The sequence below is a fragment of the Ailuropoda melanoleuca genome, chromosome 12 (assembly GCF_002007445.2).
Source record: "Ailuropoda melanoleuca isolate Jingjing chromosome 12, ASM200744v2, whole genome shotgun sequence".
Taxonomy (NCBI): domain Eukaryota; kingdom Metazoa; phylum Chordata; class Mammalia; order Carnivora; family Ursidae; genus Ailuropoda; species Ailuropoda melanoleuca.
In genome coordinates this window covers 64587280-64604333 of record NC_048229.1, presented here as the reverse complement: position 1 = coordinate 64604333, position 17054 = coordinate 64587280, and the positions used below count along the sequence as shown (strand labels likewise).

Here is a 17054-nt window from a genome sequence, read left to right as displayed (position 1 = left end):
AAAATTCCTAATTCCAAAAAATACTTAATGTTTATTCTTTGTGTTCTCGTTTCTATATATCATCTATGTTTCTTCAGATATTCAGCTGAGTAGTTTACATGTCCGGTTCTTATTTATAATGTCACTGAATTTATTTACAAGTGGTATTTTTACTTTGTTCTAAGTCAGCACGCAGTATGGCCTGATTTATAATGAGCGGCACATAAAGATACACATGAGATACAGAAATATGAATCATATTAAAAAAATGAAGAATTCACTGGATTAATCGCAGCCACTAGAAGGCAAACTCCATGAAGACAAAGAGGCACATGATAAATATTTCTTGAATGAGTTCACTCTATGGTACTGTCAGAAAATGTGGTATGAGATCTCAGGATTTCAGTTCGAGTACCAGCCCCACCACCCTGAGGCTCAAAGCTCACATCAGCTCCATGCAGCAGTGCTTTAGGGGACCTGATGGGCCCTGGAACACTGTTAATGAACTCCCTAAGAGGACAGGGAAGTTAGCAACGTCACACTTTCACTGATGACCAACCCTGAAATTTAGAAAATGCGTGTGGAATAACACTTGTCTTGTTAGCAGTCTTAGACCTACGCTTTCTCCAAATTAACTCCTCTTCCCAGACACTGTTCTAATAATCAACTTAATTACATAAATTAGAAAGGAAAGAAAGGTTTAAACGCTGTTAGATTCTGTTTCATTAGCTAAAACAATGAACTTTAATCGAGGTAGGTATAGTATAATCTAGACTCTGAAGCAAAAGCCTTTGCCTAAAAATGACTGTCTGAAAACATAATTAAGAATCATGACTTTTTTTTCTAATACAAAAACAGAAAACCCAGCATTACTATAGAAGCCCCTTATAAATCCATGAATCAAACAGAAAAAAACCTAATACATCTAGGGCAAAAGTAAAGGGGTGACGTGTTTAAGTTCACTTTACTAAATGCAAAGTCAGAGGAATCCAGGATGTAATCAGTGAGTCAGGATGGCTCATGGAAGGGCAGGGACAGGTAAGGGATGTACACTTGCATCAATCAGATGAATCCCTCTTAAAACATGAGTAATTTACATTGCCAGTTCCCCAACAACAGGCTTCTAGAAAGCAAAATGGAAATATCTGTGTTCTATTTTCCATTTGGGATGTGGTATAAAATTGCGTTAAATAAAAGAAAAGCAAAAAAACCCTCAACTTATGGAAACAAAGACTGTTCTTAATACTCAACCAGAAAAACAAAAACCAATCAGGCCAACTAAATCCAATAACAACACAACTTAAGAAAAACTATTCTGTTGGTGAATCCTTCCTTGATAATTCTAACAGTAGGGATACAATAGGACTTTAGAAACTGAATCAAAAATGATCTCTTCAAACTACTTGGAAAATACAAAATTTGAAGTGCTGAGTAAATCTACCAAGAAAAGGGCTTCACATTACAACGGGCCCAAATAAAATTCCTTTTTCACTTTAGGGCAGGCTAAAAGGAGGGAAATCCTAATGTATCACAAATCAGTATCAGATTTGAATCTTCACATTAAAAAATCCATTCCCAGAGGGTTCCCCGCTCATCGCTAAGAGATATGACCAGTCTGAGTTCGGGTCAGATTTCATTATACTCGCACTAAGCTTATCATGCTTTCTCGCAGTTTCCTAACAAACACACGTGCCCCCCCTCCCTCCTTGTCTGCCACACCTCTGACCCTTGGTCTCTACAGTTCAGCTAAACTTGCCTTCCATCAGTATTTAAGTATACCAAACTCCTTCCTGCTTGTCGAACTGAAAGAGCTGCCTCCACCTGCACTGCATACACCCCCAAACCCCTATTCACCATTCAAGTCTTAGCTTCTACTTGTACCTCCTCAGTGAAACCTTCCCAGCCTATGTTAGATGCTATGTTTTCTTGGTACCTTCCTCTTCTCTTTTCAGGCACTTAACTCAATTCTAAGTATATTTTTCGAATAGTTATTTGGTGTCTGACTCCCTCACTGGCTGTAAACTATATGAGGATAGGGACCATGTTTGCTTTGTCCATGGCAGGATTCTCAGGCCCTTAGTGGGCACACAGCAGTAAGCAATCACTATTTTTTGAGTGAGTGAATTTAAAAATTACAAATTCAGTATGTAAAACATACAGGACTCGGGGCGCCTGGGTGGCATAATCAGTTAAGTGCCCGACTCTTGGTTTCGGCTCAGGTCATGGTCTCAGGGTCCTGGGATCAAGCTCCGTGTCAGGTTTTGTGCTCAGTGTGGAGTCTGCTTGAGAATCTCTCTCCCTCTCCCTATGCCCCTCCCGGTTCTGCTCTCTCTCTCTCTCTCTAAAATAAATCAATCTAAAAAAAAAAATACATGCACTGGACACAGGCTTTAACATGCCACATGATATGAGTTGAACAATGGATCCTGTGCTAAAACAGAACTATTCAAAACAGATGGAATCCTAAGCAATCAGCAGTTTACACAAGTTTTCCCCCAACTACGGCAGTAGGGTCAGGGGCTGAACTTTGGAGAGACCTTAGGGTAAGGGACAGAGAAGCTAGTATTCTCCATAGATGCTTAACACTGTGCTGAATATTTCCAAATCAAACTTATGCCAGGTCACAAAGAGCCCCACCCTTCTGATACTCTGATACTGAAGTCTACACAGGTGACGAGGTGGAAGCCATTACAATTTTCTTGTCCTCTATTTTGGAGAGAATTCTCATTAACAACCTGACTGGTTTACCCTCGTTCTCCTAAGCACAACAGCCATTCTGATTTCTCACAAGGGTGAGAAGGGAAGCAACAAGTTTTTCTCTTCTCTCCTCCCTCCATCCTACTTGGGTTCGTGTCTGCCACTCACCTGAACCGCTCCTCCCAGCATGACAGCCACCAGCCCCATGGACATGCTCAGTGTCTGCGACTCCACAGTGCTCTCTGCCTGGTGGGCCAAGCTTGCGCACGCCCGCTGCAGTGTGGCTGCTACGAAGTCCACAACCTGCGACAGAAACGGAATTTAGAATCGGTGAGGACTAAGGAAAAGAATCACAAAATTCTCTTTACATGTTATGTCTACATCCTCATCAACATCACGAAGGCAAGAACCTGCAAGAACAGGCATGGTGCTCAGTGTCCTCAGCGCACAGTATCACCTACATCTCATGTCAACTCTAGGAGGTCAACGCTCCAGTCCTCATTTTTTTTTTAAGATTTTATTTATCTGAGAGAGAGAAAGAGAAAGCACAAGCGGGGAGAGGGGCAGAAGGAGAGAGATACAGGGGCAGAGAAGCACAGACCCCACTGAGCAGGGAGCCCAATGCGGGACTCAATCCCAGGATCCTGGGATCATGACCTGAGTCGAAGGCAGATGCTGAACAGACTAAGCCACCCAGTCGCTCCCCCCCATTTTTTTTAAGTAAACCCTACTCCCAACATGGGGCTCAAACTCATGACCCCACGATCAAGAGTCACATTCTCTACCAACTGAGCCAACCAGGCACCCTTGTCCTCATTTTTTGGTGAAGAATCTGTGAGCTGGTCAAGGTCATGCAGTCAATAAATGAGAAACCTCATTGATACTTTCCCAAATGTTTTAATATACTAATCTAACATCCTTGAGTTTTTATGAATTTTACCAAGAAATTAAAATGAAAAATGATTTGATACTTTTGGACCATCTTAGAGGGTCCTAGATCTGCTTCTCCTAATGAGGCTTCCTCCTCAAAGACTCCCCTGCCTCAACCTGGTTATGACAGTCTGATTCCAGTAAGCAAAGAATGGGGGAAGAAGCACTCAATTTTATCTAGAATTGAGTCCTCAAACAATCTGTACAAATGTTCCAGAGTCATTTTTTTAAGTATCGAATATTTTTAAAGGATTAAGATTATTCATATTTAAGATTTTATATAGCATTTGGCTAGCAACTAAGCTTCAAATGGAATTAATTTGGTCAGCATCATTTTAACTGCACTTGTATTAATCACCTTAAGTAGAAATACCTTTGAATAAAAGCAAACACACACACATCCGTCATGCGCAGGCACACACGTGCAAACACGCACACATGCACGCATATCCAGGATTAATGGCTCAAAAGGGAAAAATCATTTTGAAAGTGGTACAGCTGAGATAGGTCATAATAAGCTTCTAAATACCATGCAAGCTTGCATGTTTAATTCTCTGGGCAAATCACATGCTATGCTAGAGTCTTTATTACAAGCTTAAAGTCAGGAGAATGGCTTGTTAGCACTTGTCTTTGGAGCAAGGCAGGAAACTAGAAAGGTTGTTAAAAGTTCCACTTACTGAAATGAACAATGCTGGTTATGGCAATTTTTACCACCCTCTCAAGCCTAAGACTTTACTGATATTAGAAGTTAAGGACACTGGCCTTTACCATCTCGGGCCATCTATCTTGCGTTAGAGTTTTCTAAAGCACCCCTTGAGTATAGGAAGCTTCTACTTCAGCACAATGTATTGTTAAATTGCTGGAAAAGAACTGTCTAGCCTTTCCACTTTCTCTAAGTCCTTCCTCAAAATACATATATATATAAGATGCCCCGAAACAGGCAGTATGATCCTATTGTTGTTAAGAAAGAAACTCTGTTTGTATGTATGTAAAAAAAAAACCCAAAACCCCCCAAAACAAAACACCTCAGAGCTGTAAACTGCGGTTTGATAGCCAGCTATTACTGTCATCCATGAAGTGCCTTTTCCCCCAAGTTTTTTTCTTGTAACAACAAAACCACGACACCCATCTGGACAACAGCTCCTCCCAGTTACTACTCATTTCCTGTGACTGGTGGGGCTGCCAGCCACAAGGACAGGTATGTAACTGAAGAGTGTTCTAGAATTTACATACGTTGTGGAGAGGAGGGAGACACTTTTACTTTTTACTTAACCATTTTTGTGATGTTACATAATCTAAAAAGCCAACTATTCCTGAAAGTTTATACTGAAAAACAGAGGTGCCCCACCCCACTTCTTCCCGTCTGGTTGTGGCTCTAGAGAGGAAACCACTTTTAATGGTTTAGGTGCTTAATAATAACATTAAACATTTGCTATTTACCAGGTACCATTCTGAACGTGTTACAGATGTGAATCCCCTAAATTCTCCCCCGCTTCCCATGGGGATGTATAAACCTTTTGCCAACATTCTGGCAGTCAAGCGGGAGCGGGCTGAGGTCTCACTGTTGAGTCTGTAGACAGCAACCTAACCCGCCAGGTTTTCAGTTTGGTGCTGCCACCCAAGTTCAACCTCTCTCAAGAACATGCCTCCAGGCTTTCACTGGGGAGGGGAGGTGTCTGTACAAATCAGAAGGAAGGAATCAAGGGTCTACTGAACCTTGCAGAACCTTTCAACCTGTTTTAAGCTCTAAATTTAGCTTTGTCTTTACAGCTGATCTAGCACCTCCAGTCCTTCTGTTGATCTGCAATGAGAAGTATCATGCTTTTTTTTTTTTCTTTTCAAAATAAAATGTGAACACCTTCACTGAGGTATAGTGCTTTGCTTCTTGACTTCTCCCATGCAGGCACATAGCTCTCCATTTTCGGAGTTGCTGGATCAGCCGTTATTTTCCAGTTTCCAAATGCTGTTACTCTCTTTTATCTGCTGTCTCTCCTCTCCTGCTCTGTTGGCCCCTGTGGTTTCCAGAAGAAGCAGATAAACACATGTGTTCAATATACTATCTTTAATCAAAAGTCCAACTTCTTAAATTATGCACTTTATTGTTTAATGTTTCTACAATGAGCACGTGTTACTTATGTTAAATATTTTTAATATATGAGAAAAAAAATCACATAAAGCACTTCTACTCTGCCAAGTACAGAGATCCAAATACAGAAAGGTCCAAAGGGTCCATAGTCCTACCGATCTCCCTGCTATTTCTTATGTTCCATAAATGAGTGAAACCATATGATAATTGTCTTTCTCTGCTTGACTTATTTCACTTAGCATGATCTCCTCCAGTCCCGTCCATGTTGCTGCAAATGTTGGGTAACTGTTCTTTCTGATGGCTGAGTAATACTCCATTGTATATATGGACCACATCTTCTTTACCCATTCATCTGTTGAAGGGCATTTCTGCTCCTTCCACAATTTAGCTATTGTGGACAATGCTGCTATGAACATTGGGGTGCATATGGCCCTTCTCTTCACTATGTCTGTATCCTTGGGGTAAATACCCAGTAGTGCAATTGCTGGGTCATAGGGTAGCTCTATTTTTAACTTTTTTTTTTTTTAAAGATTTTATTTATTTATTTGACAGAGATAGAGACAGCCAGCGAGAGAGGGAACACAAGCAGGGGGAGTGGGAGAGGAAGAAGCAGGCTCACAGTGGAGGAGCCTGATGTGGGGCTCGATCCCATAACACGGGGATCACGCCCTGACATGAAGGCAAACGCCCAACCGCTGTGCTACCCAGGCGCCCCTATTTTTAACTTTTTGAGGGACCTCCACACTGTTTTCCAAAGTGGCGGTACCAACTTGCATTCCCACCAACACTGTTAAGAGGGTTCCCCTTTCTCCACATCCTCTCCAACATATGCTGTTTCTTGCCTTGTCAATTTTCAGTCTCAATGTGGTTTTGATTTGAATTTCCCTGATGGCTAATGATTTTGAACATTTTTTCATGTGTCTGTTAGCCATTTGTATGTCTTCATTGGAGAAGTATCTGTTCATATCTTCTGCCCATGTTTTGATTTGATTATTTGTTTTTCGTGTATTGAGTTTGAGAAGTTCTTTATAGATCTTGGATACCAGTCTTTTATCTGTAGTGTCATTCGCAAATATCTTCTCCCATTCCGTGGGCTGCCTCTTAGGTTTTTTGACTGTTTCCTTGGCTGTGCAGAAGCTTTTTATCTTAATGAAGTCCCACAAGTTCATTTTTTCTTTTGTTTCTCTTGCCTTTGGAGATGTGCTATGAAAGAAGTTGCTGTGGCTGATGTCAAAGAGGTTGCAGCCTACGTTCTGCTCTATGATTTTGATGGATTCCTGTCTCACATTGAGGTCTTTCATCCATTTGGAGTTTATCTTTGTGTATGGGGTGAGAGAGTGGTCAAGTTTCATTCTTTAGCATATAGCTGTTCAATTTTCCCAGCATCATTTATTGAAGAGACTGTCTTTTTTTCCACTGGATGCTTTTTCCTGCTTTGTCAAAGATTAGTTGGTCATAGAGCCGAGGGTCCATTTCTGGAGTCTCTGTTCTGTTCCATTGGTCTATGTGTCTGTTTTTGTGCCAGTGCCATGCTGTCTTGGCGATCACAGCTTTGTAGTATAGCTTGAAAGCAGGCAACGTGATGCCCCCAGCTTTGTTTTTCCTTTTCAACATTTCCTTGGCGATTCAGGGCCTTTTCTGGTTCCACACAAATTTAAGGGTTGTTTGTTCCAGCTCTTTGAAAAATGTGATTAGTATTTTGATTGGGATGGCATTGAAAGTGTAGATAGCTCTGGGTAGCACAGACATATTAACTATGTTTATTCTTCCGATCCATGAGCATAGAATGGTTTTCCATCTTTTTGCGTCTTCTTCAATGTCTTTCAACAGTGATCTGTAGTTTCTAGAATATAGATCCTTTACCTCTCTGGTTAAGTTAATTCCGCGATATTGTATGATTTTTGGTGCTATTGTAAATGGAATCGATTGGAAACAAACTGAATGCTTCAGAGGGGAGAAGTGTTGGGGATTGGGATAGGCCGGTGATGGGTATTAAGGAGGGCACATACTGCATGGAGCACTGGGTGTTATATGCAAACAATGAATCATGGAACACTACTCAAAAACTAATGATGTACTGTATGGTGACTAACATAACATAACATAACATAACATAACATAACATAACATAACATAATGAAAGAAAGAAAGAAAGAGAGAGAGAGAGAGAGAAAGAAAGAAAGAAAGAAAGAAAGAAAGAAAGAAAGAAAGAAAGATCGGTCCAAAGGGTANTTTTTGAAAGGAAAAAAAAAAAAAAAAAAAAAAGGAAATCTCGCTCATTCCACTCCATTTACACTGGCTCCTCGCTGAGCCCTCCACACTTGAGACATGCTCCCTCTTAGCTAGAACACTCTTCCCTGAGGTATCTCGGTGGCATTCTCCTTCCCGATTCCAGATCTTTGCTCATAAGTCATTCTGTTGGGGTGCCTATGTGGTTCAGTAGGTTAACCTTNACTAACGTAACATAAAAATAAAAAAATAACCCTATCCTCCAGCTACATTAAAGTATACATGTGCTCTAACTACATTTTTTTTTTTTAAAGATTTTATTTATTTATTTGACAGAGATAGAGACAGCCAGTGAGAGAGGGAACACAAGCAGGGGGAGTGGGAGAGGAAGAAGCAGGCTCACAGCAGAGGAGCCTGACGTGGGGCTCGATCCCATAACGCCGGGATCACGCCCTGAGCCGAAGGCAGACGCTTAACCACTGTGCCACCCAGGCGCCCCTAACCTTCCAACTCTTGATTTCAGCTCAGGTACGAGCTCAGGATTGTGAAATCGAGCCCCATGTTGGGCTCCTTGCTGGACGTGGAGCCTGCTTAAGATTCTCCCTCTTCCTCTCCCTCTGCCTCTACCCCTACCCCACCCGCTCACGCACACATATGCGCTCACTCTCTCAAAAAAAAAAAAAAAAAAGCCATTTTCTCAGTGAGGTTCTCCATGACCACTCTCTCTACCACACTGTCTTTACATCCCCTTTGTTTGATTTTTCTCTCTGGTACTTAATACCATCTAAGACACTGTGTGCTTCTGCTTACTTGTTTACTCTCTTTCTTTCCCTCATGAATGTAATCCCATGACGATAGGTATATGCGTTATTCACTGCTGTGTCCTTAGTACCTAGAAGAGTACATGGCAAATAGTGGGCCTTTACTACATATTTGTCGAATGAAGGAAATGGGGAGTTGGTACAGGGCTCTGTATCCATACAAAGACCACTGAATGGCTCATTCCTCTCTATACCTTCTTGTACGCCATCTGCCAATACATTTCATTGAATTTTTAATCTTTTATCCATAAATACTTCAATATACATTTGTAACAAGAAGATTTTTTTTTAACAGTACTACCATACCAGGGGCACCTGGCCGGCTCAGTCAGTAGAGCATGTGATTCTTGATCTTGTGATTCTAAGTTCGAACCCCAAATTGGGTGTAGAGATTACTTAAAAATAAAAATCTAAAAAAAAAAAAAAAAAACCACGTAACTACCATACCATGATTATACTCAATAAAAAATTCCTTATACTTTCAAATACTTGGCCCATGACTGTGCAAAAATGTCCTCTTCTACAACCAGTATGTTTGAATGAGAATCCACACATCGCATTTGGTTGATAGGTCTCTTGAGTCTCTTTTAAGCTACAGAAGCCCTGCTCCTTTTTAAGCCATTTATTTGATGAAGAAACTGGGTCATTTGTACTGTAGAATATCTCATATTCTGAAATTGGCTGATTTTGTTTCCTCATGGCATAACATTGCTGTACCCTGAGTTTCCTTCATTACATTCTGATTCACATTTTATGGACTTTTTTTGTCTTTTGTTTGCCTGTTTGTAGGGTTTTCTTTGTTTGTTTTTTGGGGGAAGAACCCTTCACACGTGGTGCTACATACCTCTTACTGCATTACAGTAGGAGACACATAATGTCTGCTTGTCTACTTCTGGTGATGTTGAGATTGATCATTTCAGGCTGTAAATATTTAGCAGAACATCCACTGATATCTACACTGACCCTGAAATCCACCAAAAATTAAATGGATAGACAGATGGGAAAAAAAAATGGACAGACAGACGGAAACATAGGTAAATATGTGATAAAGCAAATACAATAAAATCCTAATAGTAGAATCTAGGTTATAGATATACAGGTATTCACCATAAAATTCTTTCAAGTTTGAAAGTATTCATAATAAAATGCTGGTGGAAAAAAGGATCAGTTGATTTGGATGTATTTGGCCCAATTATATTCATTATACAGTACCCCTAATAGTTTTAGACAATGATTGTTACCTAGATCTACTATTTCATTAGGGGATTGCAAAATATAAATTTGTAGGTCTCTTTTTTAATATTTTAGCTGTGATTCTTATATAAAGAAAAATTTCCCTTCACCGACTATCTGGTTATACTGAAATACAGTGCTGTCAGAAAAGGTAAGATAAATGTTTTATTCTTTCATTTACCAGTTTACAAAATAATGAGTTGATGCCCTAGCAACTTCCAGAGATGTCCAAAAGGGATTCTGTGGGGGGAGACAGGGACGGTGGCTCAGGTTTTTAGAACTTCGACATGTTTCAATCCATTGCAGGCATTATTCTTTTTAATGCTCAAAATGCCTTATCTGTGGCCAAGAGGAGATCTTTCAAGTTGGCTCCTGAGTGCTACTGACATGACTTCATTAATGTCAGGCATCTTCCTCTTATTTAGGCACAACAAGATGCCCTGAGGCTTACAGCGTACAATTCCTGCCCTAGACCTGAATGAACCTTTACTCCAATGAGCTCTGTGTTCTTCCAGCAGGACCTGATATTTAGAAACTACGGTCCAGCACGAAGGATGCAGCTGGTTTGTCACTGCTTCCTGTCATGGACAGTGGAATGAGCAAGGGAATATCTATTTTTTAAAAAGAAAAAAATTTAATTGTGAGTTCATACGAATACTTCCAATTGAAATTCAATATTATAGAAATTTTAGTCAAGTTCTTTGATTTTATATTCATAACTTTTTTCCTTATACTGAAAATCTTGGTTCCTAATGATATTAACAAAATTACTTATAACATGTATTATTTATAACTTATCCATATGTGTGTGTATTTCAAAATAAATACTAAAATTATCACTAGCAGTAAAACTAAGAGCAATTTAATATTTTTTTGTGGTTCTTTTCATCTTGATTCATTTTAACTTTAGCCGAAGGATAACTTAATGGGACAAGTCACTTCTGTATCGGCTTAAAACCACTGTTCCTTAATTAGGAGCAAAGGGTGTTAAGTGTAAAAGCTCAGGTCATACAGTTTTTAGGCCATTTTCCCTTTCAACCAGCATCTTAAGACAAAAACATAAGGTCTGGGTGACAAAGTCTTTAGGGAACTGATATAAACACAGGAGAAACAAATCACCCTACTGGGTAACACAGGGTCAGTGAACTGAAGGAATAAGAAGCCAGGAAAGAAATCATGAACATAATTCTCATTAAACAAGCACGGTAAGTTGGAGCTGACAGACAGCTGCAAATTTTCTCAGCAGGAGCTATAGTGAAACGCTGCTTAGCAACACCGAAGGCAGATGACAATGACGGCAATACAAAGAGCTGAAGAACCAGATTTAAGTGTGACAATCATATCATCTTACAACTGACTATTCACCAGCCAAGCAACAACTAATTCCGGTAATAATGTAAAAATATGGTGACTGCATTGCCTACGCTTTATTACTTCTAATTCCTATTTATTTTTTTATATTTTTTTCCTTTTAAGTAGGCCCCGCATCCAATGTGGGGCCCAAACTCACAACCCTAAGATCAAGAGTCAAATGCTCTTCTGACTGAACCAGCCAGGCGTCCCTTTNTCTGACTGAACCAGCCAGGTGTCCCTTTTATTTCCTATTTTTTAAAAAGCTGGTAAATATAAAATGTCTGAGCCAACAAAATTCAGGCACTGATTTACACAGTTATACTACCCTTCAAACATTTAAAAAAAAACTTAAAACTTCACAGGCTATTGTGGAGATAGGCTGCCAGGTAGACCTATAAAATTTAAAGTGGTATTATTATCATTAGCAATTTTTTTTTCAAATTTANTTATTTCCTATTTTTTAAAAAGCTGGTAAATATAAAATGTCTGAGCCAACAAAATTCAGGCACTGATTTACAGTTATACTACCCTTCAAACATTTAAAAAAAACCTTAAAACTTCACAGGCTATTGTGGAGATAGGCTGCCAGGTAGACCTATAAAGTTTAAAGTGGTATTATTATCATTAGCAATTTTTTTTTCAAATTTACATTTTTTTTTTTTTTTTTTTAAAGATTTTATTTATTTATTCGACAGAGATAGAGACAGCCAGTGAGAGAGGGAACACAAGTAGGGGAAGTGGGAGAGGAAGAAGCAGGCTCACAATGGAAGAGCCTGATGTGGGGCTCGATCCCATAAGGCCAGGATCACGCCCTGAGCCGAAGGCAGACGCTTAACTGCTCTGCCACCCAGGTNTGCCACCCAGGCGCCCCCAAATTTACATTTTCTAATCATGCTCAACTTTTGATACATATTAGAATCATCCATGGGGCTTAAAAAAATACAGATGCCCAGGTGCTAAAGCAGACATGCTGAATCAGAATCTCTGTAAGCAGTGGGCCGGGCATCCATATTTTGAAAAAGACTCAGACAATTGTATTTGCCCCAAAAGTTGAAGACCCTATGATGTAACACATCAATATCTACAATTTTCAAAGTCTTCTCTGCATGAGAATCACGTCCGGAGCTGCTTTACCATGCCAGCTGGCAGGACCTCCACAAGGACCTCTGCTTCTGCTGGTTGTCGTGGGCTCGGTAATCCACATGTGTAAGCAGCAATCCAGGTAACACTGAGGCAGCTGCTACCAAGCCAATCTCTCAGCAACTTTTTTTTTTCCACATTTTTTGGAAAGCATGTAAAGAAACCAAAATAGACAAATACTACCAGCCTGGGATCTGGAACATGGCAGCCACTGACCTGAGTGATGTTTGTGAAAATCTGCTCGGACATCCTCTCACACAGAACAGCCAACAGCTGTAGGACCAGCAGCTTCCGCTCCCGGCCTTCCACAAGAGTTTGGTGCTGCTCTAATTCCAAGAGGCTTTTGCTGGAGAAGGGCTTTGTTTTTAACTCTGCTTCGTTTTCCTCAGCCACATGAGTCAACTCCTATCAGCAATGGAGCAAAGAAAGAGTAAAGAAAAAGACTGTAGAACTAAGGGCTTCAACAACAGTGAGAAAACTGTTTGAAATGTATATGTAAAGAACGAGTCTAAATGTTCCTTGCATTATTTATAATAGCCAAAATTTGGAGACAAAGGTCTAGCAATAAGAGAGTGAATAAATAAACTGTATTTATTATGCTGGAGCAGTTGAAATAAATAAACTAGATCGATATGGACATCAACAGAAAGACCTCAAAAACAGTGTTGACTGAAAAATGGAAATTGTAGAATAATATGTGTATTATGATATCATGTATACAATGATTTAAAACTTCATAATAAAAAGCACACATACACAAAGAGAAGTAGTTTGACAGACTACTCACTTTATCAGCATTTTTTAGGGTCTCTACCACTAGCCCTGCTGAACTGAGACCTCAGGTCATGTAACATTTCCAAATCCTTTTCAGAGACCATTAAATGCTTTCAGCATCTTTTCCCCTAAGATATTTAAAACTAAATCTCTACTATTAGATAATTCATTACTGTGGGTTTTGTAGGCTTTTCCCCTATATTTCACACTGTAAATTTCCTTGGGAAGGGAAAAGCTTACGTTCCTTAACAATTAATGCTTTACCAAAAGAAGTGACAGTTTAGAGCAATGGTTCCCAACCATGCCTGGGAATTTTTGCTCCCCAGGGGACAGTCAGCAATGTCTGAGGACATTTTTGGTTGTCATAATTGGAAAGCAATATAGGCATCTAGTGGTAGAGTCAGGGATACTACTAAACACCCTACAAGGAAGCACAGGAAACTCCCAACAAAAAATTACCCAGTCCAAAATGCCAATGGTACTAAGGTGCAGAAACCTTGGTTTAGAGCAAAGCCCTTTGATTTTTTTGTTTTTGTTTTTTTTTAAAGATTTATTATTTATTTGAGAGAGCGAGAGAGAGAGACAGTGTGGGGTGGGGAGGGCAAAAGGAGAGGGAGAGAAAGAATTTCAAGCAGGCTGCATGCCCAGGGTAGAGCCTGACACAGGGCTTGATCCCATGACCCTGAGATCACAGCCTGAGTGAAAATCAAGATTCGGTCTCTTAACCAACTAAGCCACCCAGGCACCCTTGATTTTATTGTTTTTAAACAATTTTTAAAAATTCTCCGATTAACAGCACATCTTGGAATATTATTTACAATGAGTGGCTAGGTAAGAGGATAGAATATGAACACAGGAAGGGATGCCTGGGTGGCAGAGTCGGTTGAGCAGTCAACTCTTGGTTTCAGCTCAGGTCATGGTGTCAGGATCATGATCTCAGGGTTGTGACATCGAGCCACACATCAGGCTCTGTGCTCAGTGCAGAGTCCGCTTGAGATTCTCTCCCCCTCTGCCCCTCCCACGTGCACGTTCTCTCTCTCCTTTTCCCTCTCTCTCTCCCTCACTTTCTAAAATAAATAAATAAATCTTTTTAAAAAATGGGAACACAAGAGGTGAGAAAAGCATCAAAAAAGGGGCCCCTACTTCAAGTTCTAGAAGTGTTACCCCTGATTCTCTCCTTGCATTCCTCCATAACCACACCACCCTTAACCTCCACAGACATTTTCTTAGAGTAGACATTTTATTTAGGGAAAATAATGGAGAAGGCAGAGCTGGAAGATAGAAAATCAGAGATCACCCAGTTTACAGTCTCAAACGGTACAAATAAGGAGTACAGTATGGGGTACAAGTTGCTGTCAGAGATTAGAGCAAGAGGAAGCACAACCACCAACACTAAGAAACAGACCCGGAAAAGGTTTCAGGTGGTTACAAAATGAAATGAGAAAGGCAGAACTGCTAAATCTCTTTTCCAAATACCTGACAAAACAACAGTCAGAAAGGATAAAGGATTACTCCATAACTGCAAAACCTGCTATTAACTTCAAAAGAGTACTTACTGTCAACACAGAGCAAAGATTAACCCTTTCATAGATCAGTAGTTCTGCTCTGGTCATCTCTCAAAGCTCAGGGTGGATTACCTCGGGAAATAGTTCGATCATAGGTGTACTGTTAAAGGTAAGTTTTTTTTCTTTTTACCAACCTAAAGGCTATTCAAAAATGAGGTACTCTTACATCCTCTGATTATTTCTCTCTTAGATTAAGACCTTAATTTTAGGAGCTAAAGTTATGGGTGCCCTGAAAATTCAAAGGGGATCCCGGTGCTACCCTGGAATATAGCTGACTGTGTCCTCACTATATGAAATTGTTACCTTCAAGCAGAAGATGAAGAAGTCACCTGCCAAACCGCACTCTTGGCAGTGGGCTAACAAGTCCCCGAGATGCTCTACCTGGCACTGCTCTGAGGACACCTTCTGGTACAGGGCTTCATCTTCATCTTCATCACTGCAACACATGGTAAGATTTATCTTGGCAGTGTCACCCAGAGATTTTTTTTTTTTTGAAACTCCGTAATATCTTCTAAAGTAACATGGCATTTTCATATAGTAAATCATTAGAAAGATCTCAAAAATTTCTTTATTTTCCTGTTTCTCCATTTTGGAAAAGTATTTATTTTCAGAAGGTAGGCTATCATGTTCTATGTAGTCATTTGCTCAGTGGGAAAAAGTCTTGTGAAGGAAGTGGATTTGCAGATGAATGCTGAAAAATTACTATTATTTCAACAAACTGAAAAAGTAAGGAGAAATTGAAGTATAGGTTGTATGCAGATATTCTGGTTCCTGAGGAAGAATAGAGAAAAAGTCTGCAAAGGAAGGTCAGGTCACAGAGGGCCTTGAATGCCATTCAAAGAAAGGTGGACTTTTTTTCAATGAGCCACTGAAGGGTTATGGGCAGCAGGAAAAGATACTATGCTTATAGGAGAACATGCAGTCAATCTCAACAAATAACAACTAACTAGCTGAAATACGAAAATGTGTAAAGACTCAGGAAAACTGAGTAGGCCAAATTTCCAACTAATAAAATATGGCCAAGTTACTAAAAGCAATGCTACAATTTCTGCAAAAAGTTCTAAGAAATTTCTCATGAGGTACTAAGGGGTTTAGTTTTATTGCAGATTAAATGAAAAAGCAAAGATACAATATTATTATACCATATCACGTAAACAAACACAGAGGCACGAAGATGTATTGGAAGACAAAACCCTAAAAAAATGCAAACAGTGACTAGGATCGTAGTTGTTTTTTGTTTTCCTCTTTATGCTTTTTGTGTTATATAAAGAAGGTACGTACTCTTGCGACTAAAGAAGGAATAAAATGTTTTCAGACTAAACTGAGAAAAAAATGACATGTTGCTTCATGTCACTGAAAAGTACAATTATGAAATAAAGTCGATTCGGCCATCCCATTGGGCAATAAGTTCCAATCTGCCAGTTCGCTAGTAACACAGCCTTTATACTCCTGTGGTAGAACGAATAACCTATAAACTACGCTTAAGATCTGTTCTTATATTCTCCCAGAATCTCCCAGCATCTTTCAGACCAGTCATGTATCTACACCACATTTTACGTTATAAAAAAAACTGAAATGGCTAAAAGTCACTTCTAAGCTTCTGTAACCATCCTGTCAAAATGAAGTATTATATTCAAATACTTTTCAAAAAAGTCATGACAATAATTACCTTAGGAAGCTCTATTTCATTCATTCTTAAAATTTCAATATTAAAAGAGTCAATTCCAAATACGGTAGTTATATTTAGCTCCAGAAAAATAAAAATTCTGGATCTAAAGATCATGAAATTTAAGCTGCTCTTTTAGTGTTTCTTTAAACAGACTTCTTATTGATAACTGGGGCTCCTGGGCAGAATGATAGGGTAAAAGGTTAAGTGGTGAGACTGACCTGTCTTAAGGGGGCTGGCACCAGGATCAAGATCTTTAGAACAAAAGATAAAATCTCTCTCTCTCTCTCTCTCTCACACACACACACACACACACACACACACACACACTTCTTTGATAGGGTGAATGTCAATTTTTTGGAGATATGGAGTGCCTTAAGTACCAAATGAAAACTATGGACCCTATTTTCAGAAAAAAAATTCAGGTTTGTACATAAAAAAATTCTTGTATCTACTGGCAGTAGGTGGAGAGTCATTCAATAACTGCCTGTTCAGTTTTTTCCTACCGTAAAGAGAAACTAGAGTTTCAATAAGAACTGTGGATTCTGACATATGGGCACTAAGATGTACACTAGAGACTT

The 17054-nt window shown here is 39.6% G+C and overlaps 1 protein-coding gene across 7 annotated transcripts in view; it reads right to left on the bottom strand.

Moving 5' to 3' along the window:
• LOC100478996 (hyaluronan synthase 3) overlaps nucleotides 1-17054 on the bottom strand; it is a 213033-nt gene that overhangs the window by 145261 nt on the left and 50718 nt on the right. For 5 of the 7 annotated variants that reach the window (XM_034638550.1, XM_034638551.1, XM_034638552.1 and 2 more), the window contains 3 exons: nucleotides 15111-15243; nucleotides 12685-12873; nucleotides 2845-2979 (listed from right to left, as the gene is read on the bottom strand). In XM_034638550.1, coding sequence (XP_034494441.1) covers nucleotides 2845-2979; nucleotides 12685-12873; nucleotides 15111-15243 — 457 coding nt within the window. Of the gene's footprint in view, nucleotides 1-2844; nucleotides 2980-5464; nucleotides 5619-9048; nucleotides 9117-12684; nucleotides 12874-15110; nucleotides 15244-17054 lie in introns of those variants that run through there. The other 2 variants (XM_034638554.1, XM_034638555.1) reach the window with 2 other exon arrangements.